Raw genomic sequence first — 24,179 nt, 5'->3', positions numbered from 1 at the left:
GCTGAAATGCTCCCCAGCAGAACAAAGACAAGTTGATCCATCAGTTGTAAATAAAGCCCATTCCCAGCCTGCCCCTGACAGCAAGCAGAAAGTAGCATTGAGACCGACCGACCCGAGATGCTATTTAATTCAGCATCCGCTCGCCCTCGGGCAGGCCTCCCCCTGGTTACCAGGCAACCGGAGCAATAGCACTGCCCATACATGTGAGCGGATGTTAGGATGGCAACTCTTTCTTCCAGCTCTCACTGTGCGGCGGGCTGGAAGGAGAAGCCCACGATGCTAAGAGAGACAATGCAGCCTGTATTGTCCGAATTTCAAATGGGCATGGCTTGTTGTCAAGAAGTGCTTTCAAAATAATGATAAACTGGGGGGGGGGGGAGGGGGTTGGAAGAGACTGAGCTAAACATCACTTCTCCACCACCTGCATTTGAAAAGCACAACGTAAACAGAAGAGTTGGAACATAAAAAGGCCAAAAGGTAACCTCAAATTAATTAAAACATGCTTATAAAAAAGGGATTGCACAATATATTTTAAGGGTGGGTTGTTGTTTTTTGGGTGATCTCGCTAAAGAGACCCATTGGAAGATGAGAAATAGTTCTCCTTCCTCCATGTTATGTTTGACATTGGGTCACATTCACACCATACATTTAAAGCAGAATCAAACCACTTTAAAGAGCTATGGCTTTCCCCAAAGAATTCCAGGAGGTAAGAGTTGTTAGGAGAGGCCGCTATTCCCCTCCTAGGACTATGATTTCCAGAGTAGTTTGACAATCAATCTTTCTTTGCAGGGAATTCTAGAACTTGTAGCCCTGGGAAGTGGAATGTGGCATCCTAGAATCATGGAATTATTGAGTTGGAAGGGATCCCAAGGGTCATCTAGTCCAACCCCCTGCAATGCAGGGATCTCAGCTGAAGCATCCATGACAGGTGGCCACCCAATCTCTGCTTAAAAACCTCCAAGGAAGGAGAGTCCACAACCTCCAAAGGGAGTTCATTCCACTGTCCAACAGCTCGTACTGTCAGAAAGTTCTTCCTGATGTTTAGTCAGAATCTCCTTCCTTGCAACTTTTATCCATTGGATCAGGACCTATCCTCCAGAGGAGAAAACAAGCTTGCTCCATCTTCCCATTAGTTATTTGAAGATGGCTACCGTATCTCCTCCCTCCAGGCTAAACATATCCAGCTCTCCTCTTCTCCAGGCTAAACATATCCAGCTCCCTCAACCATTCCTCATAGGGCTTGGTTTCCAGACCCTTTATCATCTTGCTTGCCCTCCTCTGCACTCATTCCAGCTTGCACATAACCTTAGTAAATTGTGGTGCCCAGAACTGGATTCAGTACTTCAGGTGTGCTCTAACCAAGGCAAAATAGAGTGGCATTGTTACTTCCCTTGATCAGGAAACTACCATATTTACTTGAATAATGTGCCCCTTTTTTTGGCCAAACTACTTCACGAAAATTAGGGTGCACATTAGATTTGATGATGCAAGCAAATACTTTTTTGGCTTCAAGGTTTTGAAAATTGAGGTGCACATCAGATTTGCGTAAACACGGTATACTCCTGTTGATGCAGTCTAGAATAGCATTCGCTTTCTTTGCTGTTTCATCACACTGTTGACTCAGTTAAGCTTGTGGTCAACTAAGACTCCTAGATCCTTCTCACGTGTACTGCTGGCAAGCCGTCTTATGGGATGTGGGTGGAGCTGTGGCCTAAACCACTGAGCCTCTTGGGCTTGCCAGTCAGAAGGTCGGCGGTTTGAACAGGGTGAGCTCCCATTGCTCTGTTCCAGCTCCTGCCAACCCAAGCAGTTCAAAAGCATGCCAGTGCAAGTAGATAAATAGGTACTGCTGCGGCGGGAAGGTATTTGCAGCTGGTTATTCCTGGTTATTACACTGCAAGCATCAAGGATGCATGCAGGGGTTAATGATCACATCCACTTCTGCCTAAGCAATGATTTAAAAAATCAATTGTTTTGACATCTGACAGTAAATATAGAGAGCTTGGAAATGGAGAGAGATCTCCTATGTATCATTCAACCACAAGGGGGTGCCATACATCTATTATTGTTTTTTCCACTTTAATGCAGCTTGAGCTCCAGTGTTGGGCAGGAAGCAGTAGGCCAACTCCTCTTCCACTGCAAGCTTGCTGCATTATTGAAAAGGAATAAGGAGGGCGGCATTACAATAATCAGCCAGCTCTCTAAGTCAGGGCATCTTTTGGGATTTCTACGTAATCTGTACATGGTGATATGCACTTGAAAATGGTGATATGCACTTGAAAATAGCCCCAGAACTTCACATGAGGGGCTCCTAGTCATCTTTCTTAAATAGCACAGGGCTCCTCAAAACAGAACTTTAAAAACTTGGACAAGGACATGATCTAACTTTGAATGTAAGTACCGATCATACTTTATCTTCAGACCCGGAAATAAGAAAAGCAGCAGCAGAAATCCCCTTGTTCTCTTTTTTAATTCATCTTCCAAGAGCACGAGAAAACCCCACGAGACAAGCATAGGCCAGAGGCTCATGAGAATGGAAGCAAGTGTCTTGCCCATTAGTCTGAGACACCTGAGTTGTACTCACCTCTTCCTAGAGAAATCCTTGTGTACTTCCAGCTCGTGCCAGCGATCTGCTCTCATCACACAGGACTGCTCTGCTTCTCCGTGTGCCGCAGGATCCCATTTTGGAGGGAACATGCAAAAGCTGGATCAATGAATTTACTACCCTTTCTCTCCCACCAAATGTTATGGGATCCAGGATCCATCTCGACCAAGCTTCCACACCCTTCATCTGGTTTTTGCACTACAACACCCATCAGCTTCAGTCAGCATTTGTGCTGGCAGGAGCTGATGGGAGTTGTAGTCTAAAAACAGATGGAGGGCACCAGGGTAGGGAAGTTGGTCTTAATACACACAACGCTTGTTCTATATGTGCTAGAAGACTGCAGAATTTGGTAACAATCTCTGAATGCTGAATGGTTGGGTCCCCCCCCCCCAAAGGCTTTGTATAAATGATGGAATTGTTGTTTTAAAAGTAGGAAGCAGCCTTCAAAATAAAAAGTTAGGAGATTTTTATAGAAATTTAGCTGGCACCCCAGCACTATCAGTGGGCCCTTTAAAAGTGTTTCTTTACTCACAGAAATGCAAAAGTGGTTGTAAATGGAAAAGAGGTTACAAAACCATTCACTCTCGCTATTGTGTACAGATCTTTCTTTTTTTAAAAAAACCACACCCACCCACACCAAAAGCAGGGCTTTTTTGTTTTTTACTAGGCAAGAAAGCCCCTTTCTCCATAAGCAGCAAATCAAACGCAGCCCCACCTCTGGGTTATAAAATATACAGCCCATGTGGACTCCCAGCCAGTGTCTAGACAGTAAGTAGGGGGGAGAAGGAAGCAGAGGGTGGGGGAAGAACATAAACACATTTGTGACAAGGCAGAAGCAAGCAAGCTCCTGGGCTTTTGGGAGGTAATGACAAAGCCAGGAGGCTTTGTATACAGAATGGGAGTGATGTATGAGAAAATTAATATATCTGAGAGATAAGGGACCAATAAAAGCAGAGCAAGTGGGGAAATCCTTTGTTTACTTAGTGTCTGGTGTTGAGGCAGAGGTGTCCAATAGTTGAAAATTAATTGCAACAGTGGCACCCAGTTACCAGAGTTAGCAGATGGCAGGTTTTTCGATTCCAAGTGTCTCCCGAGTGCAGTATTTCTTTGAGAGGGTGGAAAAACACCCAACAACAACACCGTCCAGAGAATTCCTACTTAATCCCCAGGTTCCCCGCCCCCCACAAAAAAATAAACAATCAAGACCACTTTTACAGTATAAACACGCCAATTCATTCATTTTACTGATGGTTGCAAATATGAATTTCATTCTCGTGGGGAGGGTGAACAAAAGGGTGTGGAAATTAAGAAAATAGCTATTTATAGAAAACAAAAAAGGGGGGCTCAGACAGAAAAAGAATCAGTGCTGACACTTTTGATGAGCAGTCCCAAGGTGTCAGAAGGTTACCTGTGCAGTAGCAGCAGCAGGAGGAGGCATGCTGGGAAGCCTCGCATAGCATCGCGACTTCAGTTCCGCATTTCCGGACTTCCTTTTAATGCTTGCCAAAAAACAAAGAGCCCGGTAATTTCATACTGTATTTATTTAATAACTAAAATTCACAAATAAAAAGGTACTTGCAAAGTCCATATCATTGCGTCGTCCCAATTCTCCTCCATTTTACTGCTTTCAGACCCATAGGCATAAAAAAAATGGGCTTGGACTTTTTTTTTTTTTTAATTATAACTGTTGTATGATTGGTCAGTTGGAGCTGAAGCACCAATGGAGAAGATGCTTTATGGAGATGAGAGTACACCCCCCGGCCTTCCCACACACATTTTGGAGGAACGGAGGGAGATGTGCCAGCGCCTGGATTCCTCTGCTCCTATTTTCCCCACCCAGAGCAATCTTTGCGTTATTATATTTCTTCTTTCAAAGTCACTGACTGTAGCCTCTTTTACATTCCCCCCCCCTCTTCTGTCCCTGCAGGACTGCGTACACGATGGACATTGTTCGTTTCTTACTCCTCTAGGCCACGAGCCAGCGGCAAGCAGGTCCTGTCCCAGCTCAGTGCTAGATGTCGAATGGGTGTCTTTTCATTTCAGGTAGGTTTGTGTGTCTTTTCAGAAGGCTGCCATTCATTTCACTTCCTTTCATTTCTCTCTTGAGCTGCTGAAGAAGGCTACTCGTACTCCAGGAACTGTTTGTGATAGAACAGCAAATATCTGCAGGAAGATGACAAAAAGAGGAAGGACAAGGCACCATTTTAATGCTGTCTGCAGCAGCTGACTGACATTCCCATACAGCGCTCTCTCTCTCTGCCATGTTAAAAGCAGGACTACTTCTCACAAGGCAGGAATTATTCCAGGGAGGCAGCGACGCTAGCTCTCTTTCGTGGTCATACTGTGAATCTCTAAATAATTTAAAGCCAATGACTCATCATGGTATGTGCCCATTCTATTCTGGATCTGCACTAGACTGCTTAATGCAGAGACTGGTCTAGTTTGGTACCCAGAAAGGAGGCCTACAGGACGAGCTACACAAATGATGATGCTAAGCCAATAGGGGGCACCCAGATGGTTAACATTGTGGCCATCAGGCTTCTGGTCTCTACGGTTAAGTTTCACTCTGGATAAATAACCAGCATTTCTCAAACCTCTAAAAGCCGTGGTACAACATTTCTGAATTAAAAACCAGCTCAAGGATTCACTTTGAGAGATACCGAGAGAGTAAAAAACGCCTGCCTTCGGAGGAGCCCGTTCCCAAGATTTCAAATGAGTTCTTTTTTTTAAACTCGCAAGCTCACACATCTACCCTTTAAGCAAGCAGTGGGGAGAAAATGTCAGGTGTAATTAAGAAAACAAGAACAGGATGATGGGATCAATCTTATCATAGCCAAGAGCGTGGAATGCCAGAAGCGGAGGCAACTCCAGATTTCAAACTGTCATGCTTCTCCACCCCCACTCAATCCACCCCCCAAAATAGAATGCAGCTCTACAGTGATAAAGAACATCACAATATTTTGCAGCCTTAACAACACCTAGCTATGGATAGTGGCAAGAATCATATGCCAAACCAGTTACAGGCCCTGGATGTGACATGGAGAGTGGCAACCCCTGGGTGTCTTGTACTGAGGGCTTTGTATGTCACAGGTCTGCAAAGTGCAGCTTTCAGCTTTAATTTTTTAAAAAGCCAAACACACACAAAAATACAATTTCTATTGACATCAGCTGCAAAGACAAGCTTGCAAACGCATGTGATCAATGTGAATCAGAATCTTATTAACAAAAGGGGGCAGTGTATGACTTTTGGCATCTGGGGGCGTGGCTTCTGCATTCTTGACAAATTGCAGCGTTTATATATAGGGAGCTTTATTAGGTTCCCTGAGCACAACCTGTTAAGTTCTGTCGAGTATGCAGTTTGGATTCTGCTGGACAAAACAAGCTCAACCCAAGGCAACATATGTAAGGGAAAGGCGCTAGAATCCCCGCTGCCTGTCCCTTGTGAGTGTATCCAAAAGGTCAGCCTGAAATCTGACTGCACATGTTCCTCTCCATTTCTCCTCATCTGGAGTCTGCTGCACTTTACACTTCATGAATGTACCGAAAAGGAAATGATCGAAAATGGCATTTTATGGCTTAAACAGGAGGCTGCCCTCCTCTGTGTTTTGCTCAAGACGTACCCTTCGCTGTCTAGTACATCCTTAATGCTAGCCTTGGTGATGATGGCGTCGTCACATTTGAACCACTGGTCCTTGTGTTGCCGGATGAAGCTGGTATAGTGCCCGCTCTCCAGGGTTCCTTGGTGATTAACTACTGCAAACAAGGAATACCTGGTGGCAAAACAAGTTGGGAGAAAGCACTTAGGTCAAGAGGAAATGCAGCAGCTATTTCAATCAATGTTACTTGAGTCTTTATAAAATACTTGCAAAAGCGGGGCATATCCACAAGGGTGCTTCCTGTGCTCTGCACCCGGAACTTTGGGAAATGCCAAGCATTTGAAACCAAAACTATAAGAACAACTATTAATAAGAGATATGATTTGGAATATAACTCTCAAAAGTCTCCTTGTAAGTAATACACATTAGAAGACTTCAGCACTGACTTGTTAATCCATGCAAAATTAGGTCAGCACAGCACTCACTCTCCGACAGTGGCCAACTGAATGACTCTGGGAAACGCATAAAACAGGACATGGTGGCACAAGGTCTCCATTGTGTAAGGGGTCTGGGTCTTCAACTATGGGCTGAAGTAAATGGACTCAAGCACCTCACCCTCTGCATTGCCATTGCAGTTTCCAGAAATGGGAGCTGCTGCAGAGATTCTCTGATGACACAAGGAATTTTACTTGGGCCTAGAATTCCACAATAATATACCAAATTATCTCTAGAGAGAAGGTCAAGTTGTTGTCAGACTAACCTATGTGCTTGTCTGGTTTCATATCCCAGACTGCCTACCTGGCAGAAAATCAGCATTTTGCTCACCTGGCCGCACTAGACCCACCAACATTGATGCCTGGGTTGCTCCCAACATATAGCAGTTAAGAGGAATATTGCCCCTAAAGAATGAGATGCTATTTCTTGCTATGGCTTCTAACGAACATTAATAAACTGAGGCTGCACACATTTTATGTTAATTATTTTTCACAGCCCCCCCCCCCCACGCTATGAGAGGCAACCTGTGAGGTGAATTATAACTACTGCAACAATTCTAAGCAATACAGATAATGCTTATTTGTAATAAGGTTCTCCTAAGAGCACAACCTCACACCCTGTATCAAAAGCATTCACCTCTTTGCATTGTTGATAATGGGCTTAAAATGAGTTGGTTTCGAGTGGGATTAACATTGGCTACAATCCACAGCTAGGGAAGCACAGAGGCCAAGATTCATTTTACACAAAGAAGTATAACGATGCACCCAGCTTAGCCTGTCACTTGCAGATACCAGTCTCTACCCATTTACACTGCTTTCCTTTCACCTTTTAAATCTGGGAATAGCAGCTGTAGTTGCATTGCTCTGGTGGTCAACAGTGCAAACCCTTGCTTTAGAGGAGTAGGTAAGTCATTGGGCTAGTGCATGGATGGGCAAACTAAGGCCCGAAGGCCAGATCAGGCCCAATTGCCTTCTGGATCCGGCCCGTGGATGATCCGGGGAGAAGCCAGCACACGTGTTCTTTCCCTCTTCCTCACACGGCGATGCCGCCGCCTCCTCCCTCCCTCCTCCTGGCTTCTCCCCGCCCTGCCTAGAGGAGGAAGGGGGCTGGGCTTTGTTGGTGCCAGCAGCAGTAGTGTTCAAGTGGCCGCTATTTTAAGCAGCCCCTCTCTGGAGCCCCTTTGCACGCTGCTCATCGTCCCTCTGCTGCCGCCAGCCCCTGCCGCTCGCAAAACACAGGTAAGCAGCCACCGGGGCTCGTGGTGCTCTTGCATCATTATTTTTTTTTTTCAAAATAAAGTCCGGCCCCCCACAAGGTCTGAGGGACAGTGGACTGGCCCCCTGCTGAAAAAGTTTGCTGACCCCTGAGCTAGTGGGTAGGCAATAGTGGTAGAGGCAGATACAGTACAGATGCTAAAATTGCATAGCTGATAGAAGGATTTGGAGCCACCTGTAGGATTTGGTAGGTGGCAATGGCAGAGGAGGCAAACGGAAAAGGAACAGAAGCAAACTGAAGCATAAGACCTAGCTCTTGGGTTTTTATTATCAGGGCTGGTATATAATGCTACATGCTCAACACACCCACGCCTTTCTACACCTCTGCAGGATACAGAACAGATTTCTAGTCCATCTCATCCAAGAGGGAGAGCCACAGAATTCAATACTACTTACTTATTATCATTGTTTAGACTATCTGCCGGCTGCTGGTACTGCCCATTCATTCTGCTCTCTTTACTACAGCAAAAAACAAAAACACACACAAATATTCAGAATCATTTAAAAAGACAAAGGGTTGTAAATAGTTCCTTGGTTTCTCTCAACAGAGTAGATTCTAAACGTTTATTTGTATTTATAAGGTGTACATCATATAAGAGGGTTAAAAAAATCTTCGTTCGTACTTATGAAGATGCTTCTCAAAAGGAGGAGGCAGGGGGCTTAATATAAACAGCCATCTGGAACTGGCATCACCTACTCATGTATCAACAGAACTTTGTGTTTGCAGTACTAATAAAAAAAACACCTATTGTGACTGGTGGGCTGTGTGGGAGGGTTTGTGTACTGCAAGGACCTGTACACCTCTCTCCACCTCTCCCTCTCTCTGTGTGTGTGTTTGTGTGTTACACCTTTCTGTATGATCTCTGCCATTGAGGGTTGCACAACTTAGGGTTGAGGATGGAAGGCATTGTGCTACATATGGGCAATACTTTACCCCCCCGCCCGAATGAATGAGAAATCATTTCCCTATACAGGCAGCCGCCCCCTGTTTATGCGGGGGTTCCGTTCCGAGGTACTGCACACGCTGGTGAAATCACATATAATTGAAACCCATTGAAAAAGCCTGCAAACACTCAGCTACACCCTCACCCCGTCCCTGTACTGCCCTTTTAGTGACGTTTCACAGACATCTTTATGACGTTTCTGGGTCACTTCCAGGTTCACTGCAATGTGCGTATATTGTGTGTATTGAACGTGCATAAACAGGGGGGCTGCCTATACAGAGGAAACAAAGGAGCACTACCAGGGTGGGAATCAAGTCTACTCCTGGGCCCACAGTGATCTCAGCCAATCAGAATAAAGCCGCCTCTTAATCGGCAGGGCAGGGGGAGAAATCATAATGTGCCCATATGTTTCCAATACTTGCTCTGCTCACCAAAGCTTTTGCCTTACAAAACTGAGATGGATAGTGAAGGCTAAGACCCTAGAACAGCCTTTGCCTACCTGGTGACCTCTAGATTATAGTTCCCATCCGCCCCAGCCAGCATGTTGACTTATAAACCACTTGCTGATGGAGAAGATGGGACACACTAAAAAGGCTAACACTGCTTCAAAAAAGAAAGAAAGAAAAAAATCAAAGGTTTTACAGACAGGGGATAGAAATTCATGCCAATGCCCCATGGTAATTTTCAAAGGGACAATGCCAGATTTCAGACTGCCTATGTAAAAACTAATCAACGTAATGATTTTATTTTTTTAAAAAGCAAGCACAGGTAAGTGAAATGCCCCTGACATAACGAACCGTCTGATGAGGATATGTGTGTCTGGGAGCTAAAATGCTTGAGGCCAAAGTACAGCCTTTTTTTACAGGTAATGTCCCCTTCATATCTTTGAGGGAGGGGGAAGGACTGCTCCATATCCAGAATGTGGACTGGAGTCACATGGAAGCATCCTGAAGTTAAATTCTAAAAAGCACACAGTGGGTTTCCCCCAGGGCATTTGGGAAGATCTGTAGATGTTGGATTACAATTCCCATCAGGACAAGCCAGCATGGCCAATGGTCATGGGTGATGGGAGCTGAAGTCAAGCTGCATCTGGCAGTCCACTCACTAGCCACCCTTGTGGTAAATATAGGCCTCAAGAGGTTCCCAGGGTGCTCTGTTATTACCACAGAATCAGAGTTGGATGTTGTTTGTACTGTCTGGAAACGACAGGTACTGTAAGGGTAGAAAATATAGTTTTGACCAATTTACACTCATTTAGATTTCTTCTTTTATGATAGGTAAAAGCAGTTCAGCAGGATGGCCAATGGATGGCTCTATCCACTCCAAACATGCCTCTCTCATTATCCAATCACAATGATGTCCTATATTTGATGCTTTGCTAAAGAAAGGAGCCCCGGGAAACCTTTTGTGTTGAGATCATCCATGACAGATTTCATGACAATCTAAGACTAAGGATACTTCTGTGTAAATCCCAAAACTGAAAGGAAGAGAAAATTAATCCAATTCTTCACTGAAAAGAAAACCTTAATTGCATTAGCTCTCTTTACACTGCTGAACCACACTTGCTCTTGTTCATTAGCATATTTTATGTTTTCGACTATGGCAATTGGATTACTCTGTTTCACCAGTGAAACTAATTAATAAAGCTCCCTATGTAAGGGGTAGAGAAACCAATAATTTCAAACTTACGATAGATATGTTAGCTAACATCTGAAATGTTATTTTAGTAAAATAGGAATAGGAACCCAAAGATTTATGTGAACTTAAGTATCAAAACACTGACTAGTTTTAAAATGCAAGGTTTCTACCCACTTCTGCAGGAAATGGCTTTGAAATTGTCAGTAGTAGACAACAAGTGTCAGCTGCCACTAAAAAGAGTTTAACTTTCACTTCCTATGGGCAAGTATATTTTGACGTGTCTAACAACTTATTAGCCTGAGCTTGTATGGCAGGAGTAATTTGTGAACATGCCTCTCCCTAAAGTATTCCAGCAAACAGAAGCATCAAGGAAGAGAGAATATATCTTGGTTAATTAGGATTAAAGCTAAACCAGGTATTCCACAAGTGGAAGTTTAGATACTGATATTTTATTTAAATGACCTGAATGACATCTATGCCTTAAGGAAAGGGGGGGGGGCTGAATCAGACTCCTTTCAGTTCAGGAGTACTTTCACTTAATCAAGTTTTGAAATAAGTTTAAATTTCACCACCCTAAAAACCCCAGTAACCAAATCATGCTGCAACTAGTTTCCAACCGGAAAGCGACATTTACTCATTTCTTTCTGTGTGCTGTTCCACAGAAGGGGTTCCAAAACTCTTTTTAAGCCGTCTCCCCACACAAGAATGCTTTCTCACAAGAACAGGCCCTGGAACATACCTGGAGGCCATGAAAGGCGTCATGTCCAGCTCCAGCGGAAAGGAGACATATGTAGTGATCTTTCGTCTCAGTTTGGCTGAGTGTTCAAACCGCTAGAATAAAGAATATAGCATGACTTATGTAAGCACATCTCACTGGATAGTATCATTTCTTTCTACCCAAGTCAAACCAGCGGACAGTAGGAGTAAACTACTGAAAAGGTGAGATCGAATGAGCAAGCCGCATTCTATTTCCACAATGTTTCTGTAGTGTCTCTTTTTCCAGCAGGAATTGTGACGGGCGATAACAAAACGCAACGGCCTATGTACAATTCAAGTCTGTGCAACAAAGCGTACAGACCTGCAATACACAACCTTTAGCATGCAAGGAAAGATGATACATCTTTAAGATCTCAATCATTAGGTCAATAATGACAATTTGAATTTATCATTTATCAAGTGCCAGGGCCAGCAATCCAAGTTTCACCCATTCAACAAGCTAGTAAGAAGTCATTCACTGTAATCAAGCATCTGTTTCATCTCAGATACACAGGTCAAGGAGACGAGAGCCAGTGGCGAAGCTGCATGCTCTGGCACCGGGGGCGTAGACCAGGCAGGGGCATGGCTGGTGTGTGTCCCGGGGGCGTGGTGCCCGGCATGGTGGGGGGTGCACGGCGCGTGTCCGAGGGGGCGGCCGCAATAGTACCCCCCTCCCCGATAGTGCCGGGGGCGATGCGCTCCCCCTGCCCCTCCGCCAGTGACAAGAGCAGCACCGGCTTCATAATACGAGTCTTGGGAACAGAACAGACGGTTGGTCTGCCATTCACACGTTTGTGTAGATGCTTTTCCCGTTATGAATATTAATGAGCAGGCTGAATTACTGCAATGATGTTTGCTTTTGAAAATTCTACAGAAACATCAGCTGGTCCGGAGTGAGGCAGCAGGAGTTTTGTTGAGTATCAGCCCTTGGGAACAAGCAACGCTCAACTGACCTGCAGCTGCATTGGCTTCCAATTTGTTTCTGGGTACAATTCAAAATCCTAGATTTTAAAGCCTTAAACTGGACACAGGATAACTTAAAGGATCAGCTACTCCCTTATGACTCTGCTCACTCTAAGATCTGCAGGGGAGGCTCTTCTCCACATCCCAACAATAGCAAAGGCATGTTTGGCTGGAACACACGGGAGGGTCTTCTGTGTGACTGAGCCCAAATTATGGAATTCTCTTCCCTGAAAAGTTCAGTTGGCTCCCTCTCTCTTGACCTTCTGCTGTCTGCTAAAGGTTATTTTATTCTCAAAGGCATTCAACCTATTGGGTTGAGTAGTTTTAATAAGCTGATCTGGTTCTTTAGGTTTTCATCAATTGCTCCCATCTCTGGTTTTGAAAGTTTAATTGCTATCGGGAAGTTTTTAATTCTTGATGTTTTACTATGTTTTTATATATGCTGTAAGCTGCTCAGAGTGTAGATGGGTGGGGTATATTAAATAAAATAAAATAATAGTGTTCCTGTGGATACCTCAATGAGAAAGCTGAGTATACAGAAATCAATCAATCAATCAAACAATTTGTTTTTTGACAAGGGTTGAATTTTAATAGACAATAGCCCAGGTGCTATCCAGTGTGTCTGTATTGGCTTATAATTAAAGGTTTACTTCAGTATCAGTAAGGGGGGAAATGCAGCCAAAAAAGGGAAAGAAAAACAGAGAATTCTCCATACTGAAGTGCCACATCCTGACAAGAAATAAACAGAAAAGGAAGGTGGAAAGAAAGAGACAAGGAGAGATTAATTTCTGAGACAATGGGAAGTGTGATAAGCGCCACACTTTCATCATCATTTAAGCAGAATGCCACAGAAGAATGAGAGCAGGGAGCAAAAAGATGAATGAACTGTTCTTTAAGAAGGTGGCACCTCTCTCTGTTTCTCGGAACTCCTGTCCTATTTACACTCTTTGTTAATTATTCGCAGCTTACAGCACCATAACAATTCCCTAGCAACAGATCAGGCTGTTTAAAAAAGAAGAAGAATCACATGGACTAGATATCCTTTTGCATTTCTCCTCATCTTTTTTCACAGCATTATTAACACTGTCAGAACATATGCCCCTCATAATGACTTTGTTATCATTAGTTAAGCTACAAATAACTTACAGTTTCATAATTAAACAGCTGGTGGAATTTAGCAAAATTACTTTCACCAGTGTCTGAATGCTGTTCTGATGCATGAAATATTAAATCTTAATTTTGGAAAGGATGGCACAATAGCTTGTGGCAAGAGAGCCTCCTCTGCAATTCAGCACAGATCTACGAATACTGTTTCAGTTTGAAACCAGACTTCTCTGTACTTTAGGTTAAGTGGGAACTAGGTGTCTGCACAACTATGAATACACCTGAAAGTGCAAAAAATACAAATACAAAGGCAGGTTCCCTACTGTGGAATCTGCTAACTATCACAAGCATTTCCTCTTAATCCTATGACAAAATCAGGACATTCTGATTACAGTATTGGGAAATGCTGGCAAGTGCTGGGAGCTACTTGAAGCCCATCACAGGTCTGTTAAGAATGTTTTAAAAGCATATACCTTGCAAGGTGTACATTAAATGCTTAATAGACCAACATCCTTGTGAACACCCAATTGTGCATGAATGTTTGCTTGTCATTTCCATAAATCACACAATGAAAGGCAGAGAGCATAGTTCCAATAGCAAAAACCTCTGCCCAGTAGGGTCCTTTGGATCTGAGACTGGACCAGAAGTGGTTACTCCCATCCAGGGATTTTACAGCCAGCTGCTGGAAACCTTTGATTACAGCAGTCAAAAGATGCAGCTCTTTTGACCCAGCAACAACAGAAGGCCAGAGTCCACGTATTTATTTTAGGTCTGTGGATGGCCCAGCCAATGCAGAGGCATCCTGCTGCAAAGGGAACAATGCTGCACATCCAATTTCCCACCTGTTCTTGGAGAGGGCTCTGAGACCTGAGCATGCAGAGTCTTGGATGGACTAGACTTTCATATCAGATCAGTGGTTCTCAAAACTTTATTTTCTAGGCCACTCTTTTAGTATAAAGATTTGCTTGCTCCACACGGAATGTTTTATTAGAGATACATTGGAAAACACAACTAGGATTCTCCCCAGTTGTGCCTGCTCTCATTTTTAAAATATATCTATCCATACTCTGCAAAAAACAAACAAACAAAAAATTGGATACTATATACTATACTACACCGAAATGCTTAAATGTTTGATTGTCCTTGAATCTTCCCACACTTGCCATCCTCTCCTGCCACATCCACTGAGAACTATTGCCTTAGATCTTGAGGTTCTTAGATGTAGACTCAGATGTCTTTGACACCCCCCAAAAATCTATCAAGCCTCTAAGGGCAGGATTCTCTACCTGAAATCATGATTTGGTAACTTACTTTGAGATGAAAACAGGCCACAATGGGTAATTTCTTCATAGTGAGTTGTTTGGTAGATTCCTGGTAGCTATGGCAACCACTACATTTGATTTTGGCACTGCTTCCTAGATGTTCTGGCCTCGTAAACCTAAACAAATATTTTAAGAAAAGAGTGAACGACCAGCACCAGTAAATCATTTCTACTGCACCTTGAGTTTCCACTTACATCTCCAGCACAATCGTCGGCATGTTTATTCAGAAGTAGGTCCTATCAGATTAACTGGCTTACTCACAAGTAAGCATGCATAGGACTGTCAATATGGATGCTTACAGCAAATGGGCCACCTTGATCAAAGAAAGACTAGCACTTGGTTATCCATAAAAAGAATAGGTAGCACTTTCAGCTCTTGGTTTCTCAGCAATTTTCCAAAAAGCCCTCAAATCCTGTTCCCCAATACGTAACTGGCTCTTGGCATACGACCTGCTACTAAGATTAGTGTTTTAGAAAGTATTGGGGGAAATTATTGATATCAAAGACCTTTGTACAACCTTATGAAAAACTTAAGTTTCTTTATGGAGACATTTACCCACACTGCTAACACTCATGAAACCACAATTTTAAAACCACATGGATTCAATTTTGGTTTAGCCTCCAATTTGGATGTTTATCACCATGTGGATACCATGAGGAAGGGGAGACCAGCCGTTGGTCATCCACAAAAACTGACTATGATGCTTCTTGCATGGCTAAGTCAACTCTCTTCTCCTTGCCCATTACTGCAATAACTGTGATGCAAAGTTAATGATGGGCAGGCTTGTGTTCGGTTACATGGCAAAACTATGGGATTCTATCCCAAGTCCCAGCCCTGCAAAAGAGACAAGTGTTTGAGGAGGGGTGCTCTGCAAGAAGAGATAATGCATATAAGCATGGAAAATTGTTTCAAAATTTCATCTCGAGCTTCTTTTTCATGGTCTAATCTACAAACCCAAGACAACATGCTTGCAATTTTTTCCACTTACTCACACTGCAATAAACAGAGAACCAAACCAATCTGCTTACAAATACTCAAGGAGTCTGTAGTTACTAAAACACAATCTTGACAATTCCTACATGGGTGTTGATTACATCTGGGGTTTTTTCCTTTAGACTTTCCACTTAATGACCTTCTTCTTAAAACAGCCTTTGCCTTCTCACATCTATAAAGTCTCCACTACTTAATTTCCTTCATCTGGTTTCTGTGATGTTTAAAACACCCTGTGACATACATGATAAAATTACATTCACAAAGCCTTCTTCCTTATCCAGAAAGAAGCCATATGTATCTCATATGTATGCAAACTCTTTCTAAAGAAATGCAACAATTACCTTTCTTTTAACCTAAGTATATTTTAAAATATGCTTAGTATTACCAAACTTTATCTACCTTGTCTGGAATTTACTTCTGCTGAAATTTTAATTCCCGACTTCATAACCAGGCTACTTTGGTTGTTACTTTTCCTGACTCATTCTTTAAAGAAGCACATATAATTATAATTATAATTATAATTAATAATAATAATAATAATAATAATAATAATAATAATAATAATAATTTATACCCCGCCCATCTGGCTGGGTTTCCCCAGCCACTCTGGGCAGCTTCCAAGAGAATATTAAAATACAACAGTCTATTAAACATTAAAAGCTTCCCTAAACAGGGCTGCCTTCAGATGTCTTCTCTAAAAGTCTGGTAGTTGTTTTTCTCTTTGGCATCTGGTGGAAGGGCGTTCCACAGGGTGGGTGCCACTACCGAGAAGGCCCTCTGCCTGGTTCCCTGTAACTTGGCTTCTCGCACAAGCCTTTATAATGTACAAACTGTAAGACACCACTCAGATGCAGTCCCGTCTCTCAATGAAACAGGGGGGGGGGAATTATTCGTTTGCTTTTGTTTTTATTACATATTTTGTGTTTTTTATCTTGTATTTTTATGTTGTGAACCACCTTGAGATTTATGGATGAAAGGCAGTATACAAATTTAATAATAAGCCTGCATCTGCAATTTATCGTTTCAGACTAGAGATGGGGCCTCTCACACTGAATGTTCCTCCTTCCCTTTATATGTCAAGATGACCAGACTAGAGCCCCTTTCTATATGGGGGGATTTTTTTTTTTTAACTCTTCTGATTTTGCAAATGTGACAAGGTGCACTTAAAGCCTGAAGCACCTTCTCTAAACTGATCACTTGTACTTCTGTTCTGAAGTAACTGTCCCAAATAATGAAATGTGTTCGCCCAATCCACCGTGGAACTTGAGAATGAGGTTAACCCATGAACCTGCAGAAAACGACTTGATGGATATAATAAAATTACTCTTTTTCGGAAATGTGCTAGTGCAGTTTTGAGGTAACACATGATTTAGTGCTATGTGAAGGAGTATCAAAAAGCCTGAGCAAAGCATTGGGCTTGCATGCTCCTCCCTCATTTCTCCTCTTCCTGCACAGCTGAGAGGACAACTTCTGATGAGCTTTCAAAGATGTTGGGGCTTAGTGTTCCGTGTGATTCAAGCCTCCTGGTTAATAACAAACAAGTCAGTATGATAACTTATGGTATGAAGTTTGCATCTAACCTCTGTCTGTTTTAACCCATGATTCCTGGCTCATGGGTAACAATGAGATCTTTGAAATGGAAAGTGATCTCAGTAGTTGTCCTTCTGGCTGCGCAGGAGGAGGTGGCAGCAAGGTTTCCATGTGCAAGCCTGGCAATTCCCTAGGACTTACTAAGGCATGTCTACATAGAGCTAAGCTGTGGTTTAATGTTATGCATGAACCAGTCTTACGGAACTTGCTTTGTCCAAAAGTTACCAGATGTACTCAGCTGAAGGTAGGCAGGTATAGAATGTCAAAGTTTTTAGATTTACCCAGCTAGAACTTGGTATTCCTTGCATTCTCTAGCCCAGAGGTTTTCAACCTTTTTGAGTCCATGGCTCCCTTGACCAACTACATTCTTTATGCAGCACCCCTGTGGGGCTTAGGAGCCCAGTTATGTCAGCCCTTGCCTGCAGAGTTGGCAGCCTCTCACCCTTTTTCAAACACCCTCCCTTGTGGAGTGTTCCCTCAGCCTCCTCTCCTCTCTACCTGGGAGTACTCTGGGCAGCTGCTGCTGCCATCCCTGGTCTCTGAGCTGCCCCGCTCCCACAGGGGCCTAGGCAGAGGATGCCCCCAGCCTTAGTGGCCCAACAGAGACTGGTCAAAGGTGAACGTGAGGCCAGGACCTCACCTTGGGAGGCAGCAGTGGCGGCAGCAGCAGGGGTGCTACAACAAACAGCTGTGCAAAAGCCTTTGAGAGGCAGAGATGTGAGTGGGCATTACAGGAGAGAGGGAAGGAAAGAGGGACAGAGGCCAGTGTTGCCCACAGCACCCCTGACCATCATTCAAGGCACCCCAGGGTGCCACGGCACACTGGTTGAAAACCACTGCTCTAGCCAATGCTGAAGTGGCTTCATGTGAAGCCTAATGATGATGTGGCCAGCATCACAATGCTGTTATAGAAGTATTTGGTGTGGGTGCATTCGAAATACTGTGTACAGCATTGGTCACCCATTCTCAAAAGGATACTATAGCACTGGAAAAAGGCGGGGGAGTAACTAAAATGACTAGGAGTTTGAGAACCTCCTTCTAAGTAATGACTAAAGCATTTGGGGAGGCGGGTTAAGTTTGGGAAAAATTATTACGATAGGGGCATAATAGAATGTGTGAACTTATTTATTTTAAAAATTAAAGAAGCTCTTCTCTATATAGCAAAGTTCTGATGTCCACTGCCATAGGACATGGTAATGATAGTGGCATAGATACCTGTTTAAAAGGGCAGGTGATCTCTTAAAAGGTATAGATATGGTTTTAAGTCATGACAACTAAATAGAATCTCACATGTTCAGATGCTGTGTACCTCTGAATAGCAGATGCCAGGGGAATACAATGGGGAAAGCTGTTGCCTTCAAGCCTGCTTTCCAGAGGCATCCCCACAGCCATTGTTGGGCATCGGATACTGGACTAGATGGAGCCTAAATCTTATCCAGAAGGCCTGTTCTTACATTCTTAGCTACTATGAAGAAGGAGAACTGAAGACCAAGTATTTCATAGAACTGACTAATCTGATGACTTGTTTTGGAATGTGCACTTGAGAATCCTGACAAGTGAGCAGGGACCTGGAGAAGGGGAAAGTATGGATATCTGTTTGCTAACACAAGTAGTGAATAAAGCAGAAAATCACCATCATACAGCAGTGGAGCATCTCTTTGGAGTGACTTTCCTGTAGCTACAGCAGAGAACTGCTTAGTGATGTCTTGATGCGGAAAGCCTAAACAGAAGGACTTCTGCAGCATTCAACCCGAGCTATGAATAATAATATGATGTCAGGACTAAGCCAAGGAGATATATGGAAACACCTCCTCACTCTCATTATTGAAATGGAAAGCTGCGGAACACAGTGGGGAGAATTTCCTGGATTGTAACCATGCAGAACTTGCTAAGACATGTAAGACTCCTCTGACCCACCACCTTATTTGGAGGTCAAGAAACTCCATGCAGTATTGCCTACAAATTCATGTATGTTGCTGGACAAATTCTTTGGCAAGGACCTTTTGAATCTCCTTGAGCAGTAGGTGGCTTCTCAAAAAGGGATGGAGATATAGCTGATTAACAAATTCAATAGTCTAGGCCTGGATTAATTTCTCAGCTCCATTGTTCAATGGTACAATCATCAGGATCGCTGGAATAGTGTGCCTACTTTGAAACCAGAACAAAACTTGCTTCTTGTTGGACTCTCCTCATATGCTGGTCTTCGTTACATTTACATGTACAGAGAAGCAGCTTATGTTAGGCAAGGTGAAGCAATGTTTTCTTTTTCCATAACAAAGCAATCAATGGGCAGCATCCAAAAAGGTAGGTGAAGTTATGGGTCCTGCTGGCTTTATCCTCTTCATACATTTCATAGTTCTTTATGAAAGACTTGGCAATCCTAAAGCAAGGAATAAACTAGGATGGTTCTTCCTCTTTTAACTGCTCTGGAAGCTGTCAGCTGCAACGCTGGACTGCATTGTTGAGCTAAAATCTAAAGACTGTCTTGGTAGACAGATTTTGCTGCTCCCGTCTTCAGTACATTTCCAGCTTTTCCCAATAACTGCAGTTGATCATTACTGCTAGACTGTAAGGCTATCGGAATGACAGAAACATTGCTTGCAAACAATATGGACTTATTTATTTTGACAGGCTTCTGGTTGTTCCAAAGATGGCTATGGAATACGGGCTCCTATGAAAGAGTCCTATCTTTTCTCTCCTGTGATCATCTACACTTTGAGCTTCTAGTATTGCATGACTGCAGAATTGGGACTATTGAAAGGCTTGTTTGCCTTGGTGATATTGATTGACTACCTTCTCTAATTTTGTTCACAGAATATTGATTTATTTTATAAGTTGATATATATGTTATTACATTATTAGCCACATGTTGCCTGTTATTGCTTAAGTTCATCTGGAATAGTGGCAGGAAACCTCTAGCCAATGGGCCTCATAGAGCTCACCAAGCCTTCCCCAGTGGCCCAACTTTCTGGTGGTGGCTGTGTCATAATGAAATGCAGACTCAAGCAGGCACAACCCATGATTCATCCCTCTGTAGTGTTGGGTAGAGAGGTATAAATTCTCTGCTCAGTCCAGAGCTGCTATGGAAAATTTCCTCCTCCTTGCTCACCACATGAGAGAGGGAGGTAAATAAGGTGAAGGTTTAAAAAAGGTAATTAATGCCCTACTTCACAGCTGATCTGTATGTATCAGCTGGGGGGGTGGGGTGTTGGTATGTCCATGTGCAAGCACCCACTTTGGCCATTCTCGGCACTGACAGGTGCCCCCACCCAAGGGTGGGCCATGGTTGAAAGATGCCCATGGACTGCAAAAGGTTCCCTACCCCAGCTTTAAGGGCAAGATGGCAGAAATATACACCCTATATCTGGCTGACTTTGCCCCCCCCCCCCCTTTAGGGTTGATTCCTACATGGGAATTGGAAAACCCACTTCCATTAAATCTTTGTAATTAGAGGTGGGAAGGGAACCCTGCATTTGCTATTTCATCACCCACCACAGAGACCCTGCTTTCCCTAGCTGACAGAATTAAAAATCCTGTTCCATTTATAGAAACGTGTTTTTTTGGTGGGGAGGAGGAGATTCTGTGTATTTCCTCACATAGGATCTCTGTGAGGATCAAGTTCCTTCAGCCTGGCCAATTATCAAATGTAAGGCAATATAACATAAATAATTTTCTTTTGCCATGAAAATCTTAAAACTCAGTTTCCCCCACTGCGTGCAGTATCACAATGAACTCTGTCATTTGGACCTCTGCTCTTCAGTGGTGAATTAGCTACCTGGAAACTTCTCTCGCATCTAGCTGTTCCACACTACAAGAACTGAAGAAGAGGTACAGAAGAGAAAAAAGGAAGGAAACAGTGCTAGATTATTTGCCCAAAGGGAACTGGGAAAACTGGCTGTTTTGCCCACCTATTCCTCCTCCCCAGCATCATAAACCCCTCCCTGTCCCTTGAGAGACTCTGTTTCTGTCCCGACAACAAGAATGTAAAGGAGTGGTTGGAAGTCTTGTGGGGAGCAGGAGCAATATTCCTATGTCAAGGTGTGCCCCTGATTCTCAGATATAGTGAAGTCCATAATTCAACAGAATCTACATAAAAAATGTCTTGGAAGAGGAGAGATCAAGCTCTAAGACTCTTTTAGCCATCTGTTTCTCTGCCGATTATTCCGAGAGAGCATATTTTGTGCCAAATGAATCCGTATTTTCCGCAGTTTATACTTACAACAATGTGTGATAAGCAGTGCTGAAGCCTATCCATGGGGAAACTAACCAGTGGTCATCAGGTGGGACCACTTGAGTCTTGGTTACCTACCAGTTTGTCAGTTTATGCTACATGCTTAGATTTGTCCTGGTTCCTTTTTCTGCAAGTGAACCGAACTGCTCTGCAAGATGATTCAGCAGTTAATAACTGCAGCTGAGGTGCTGTTTTGCTCCTTGGCCATTTGCCCGAAAACTGCTGGTCTGCAGACAGCAGGAGGGGGAGTTAAGATTGCTCCTTGCTAAAGGCCGTCTGCCACAGTTTGTACCTTCGCAAGCAGTCTGTGAGGGTCGTGGTTCCTGACACGTGGCTCTCCCCATTCACCACACTGCCATCGCTGCCTGGGCTCAGAGGCCAAAACGGGGTAGAAGAACCTGGCAAGTCCAAACTGATGTCCCAGAATGGGTCTATCGTCGTGGAAACACCACTAGGGAGGAAGAGGAGAGACTGCAATCAAATGGATAAACTAAGCAACAGTTTGGGCAAAAATGATACATAGGAATGGTTGGCACATCCATTTTTTAAGCAGTAAAGGACTTGGAATGATTCACATGACAAAAGTGAATGATAAAAAATATTAACAATCCTGTAAGTTAATGAATTCTGAAAAAATGTTCCTTCTTAAAAGTATGTATCATTTGATATTGACATAAAAAAATGTGTTCACAAGACAATTAAACCATGTAAAAATTAGGAGAGCTCCTTTTATGGTGCCTCTTATCTCAAAATTGAATGTGTGGAACAGCCCTTACTTCAAGGCTTTGTTTACTTGGGAGGGGGGTGGGGGTGGGGAGAGGTAGTACTTCACCTCTAGAGGGTGCTCAGACTACAGAAAGCACCTCCATCAAAACAGCTTCTTTTATTGTCAACTTTCTTTAAATGGACCTTTAAGAACCTATTAAAGGGCATAGAATTTTGCGGAATTTACAGCAATAGCCACCCCATGAGATATACTGGCAGTGGGAATACGATCACTTAGAACAAGTAGTCCATGGGGTTTAGTGGTACAGAATTCTGGCAGATCCAGTCTGGACCCCAGGGCAGTAGGGGGTGGGGAAGAAGAGATCTACTTTCTTTAAACCAGGGGAGTGTGAAGCACACATTCTTTCATAAAAGAGCATTGGCTATGTCATCTTGTGTATTCCATGCTCATCATTTCAACGTCAAGTGAGTTATTCTGTATTTTAAAATGAAATTAATTAACTCCATCATACTTACTGGCAGACTTGACAAGTGACATCGGACTGTAGTCCACCTGTGAAAATTTGGTCTATGATGCAGTTACAGTGGTTGGGGTTGTTGGCTTTCTTCCCATTATCGTCACCTGAACAAAATAAAATAAAATGGAACAGACTTTGAAACAAATCCCTACGTAATGTATATAGGCAGGTGTGCATAAAGGGCTCCATATACCAGCAATAGCATGTATAGAAAGTTCTTAGCCTCTTTGCTATTATAGAAAGCCAAGGTGAAAGGAAATGGGTGCATGAAGAATATGGAAAGAAAGGGAAAAACCCACCAAGTGTGAAAGTTACCTCTATATTATTGTTCCTGTTGCACTGAGTTCAATCAATGCAGAGTGGAGAGTCAGTTAATCCAAAATGTACTCTGACAGAGCCCATAGTAGTGTGGGAGGATAATCTATTATTATTAACCAGAAGAATGGTTTGACTTGGCCTAATTCAAGCACTGATTTCAGAATAGGCCACACAGCTGAGGTGGTTAGTGAAAATGACTACTTAACCTCACTTAAGAGGACCAGTGAGCGACAAATGTACTTCTAGAAACAAGCATTTCTTGGCAAAATGGTTATTTCCACTTAAGAAAACCACACATGCAATCATATACGCACTACCTAAGTGAAATTGCCAAAGTACAGTTAAGCAAGAAAAGAAGGCGTCAGCAGCTTTAAACATAGTATAAATTCTGTAGAATAATCTGGTTACCCTACCGTGTTCAATAAGCTAAAGGCAAGTTCTAATGTAAGAGCCGAGGGTAAGTTTCTTATTTCATGTTCTAGTCAAGTGGGATTCTCTCAACCACAGATAAGAGCAAAGTATCATCTAATCACTGTTAAAGCCAGGAGGGGTAAGGGATATGTTTAAACTGACTTAAACTGCAGGTAAGCCTAGTCAGGTGCAATGCTTGACCAAGAGATGAACTTTGTTAACAATCCTAGATCATGAGGGAACCCATCTAGCCATAACTATTACCTGTGACACAGCATCTACAAACTGGCATTAAGGTAGGTGGAGGAAATCTGCTTTATTGGAGGGAAGAAAACCATGACCCACTTCCAATCTCTTATATAGTTTAAAAAAGCATATCTCCTCTGGCTGCAAGTGGGTTGCAATATATTAAACCAGAAATAACCAGTTGAAAGCACTAAGCAGGTTAACAGATTTTAAAAAATAGACTCATCTTCTAATTCTATCAGAGTAACCCACTGCCACCAAAGTCAACCACAGTGAATGCTCCATTAGGCAACATTAAAAATGCATCTACATAAGACATAATAGCAGGATGACAAAATCAAGTTTTGTAAGAAGATATTTTTGCATTGGGTTGATTTGGGATGGGCAGAGTTAAACTCTCTGCTGGACTATATTTTGCTTTTAACCTTTTTAAAAAGCATTGTTACCTG

At 43.0% G+C, this 24,179-nt stretch overlaps 1 protein-coding gene across 3 annotated transcripts in view; it reads right to left on the bottom strand.

Moving 5' to 3' along the window:
* Positions 1–4,128: 4,128 nt before the first annotated feature.
* The window catches only part of USP22 (ubiquitin specific peptidase 22), a 105,635-nt gene continuing 85,584 nt past the window's right edge, over positions 4,129–24,179 (bottom strand). For all 3 annotated transcript variants that reach the window (XM_083474368.1, XM_083474370.1, XM_083474369.1), the window contains 7 exons: positions 22,754–22,859; positions 21,804–21,962; positions 14,687–14,813; positions 11,292–11,383; positions 8,367–8,429; positions 6,226–6,375; positions 4,129–4,768 (listed from right to left, as the gene is read on the bottom strand). In XM_083474368.1, coding sequence (XP_083330494.1) covers positions 4,726–4,768; positions 6,226–6,375; positions 8,367–8,429; positions 11,292–11,383; positions 14,687–14,813; positions 21,804–21,962; positions 22,754–22,859 — 740 coding nt within the window. In that variant the 3' untranslated portion in view covers positions 4,129–4,725. The remainder of the gene's footprint in view (positions 4,769–6,225; positions 6,376–8,366; positions 8,430–11,291; positions 11,384–14,686; positions 14,814–21,803; positions 21,963–22,753; positions 22,860–24,179) is intronic.

The sequence above is a fragment of the Podarcis liolepis genome, assembly GCF_965112155.1.
Source record: "Podarcis liolepis genome assembly, chromosome: 14".
Lineage (NCBI taxonomy): Eukaryota > Metazoa > Chordata > Lepidosauria > Squamata > Lacertidae > Podarcis > Podarcis liolepis.
This window is presented reverse-complemented; position numbering and strand designations above follow the sequence as displayed.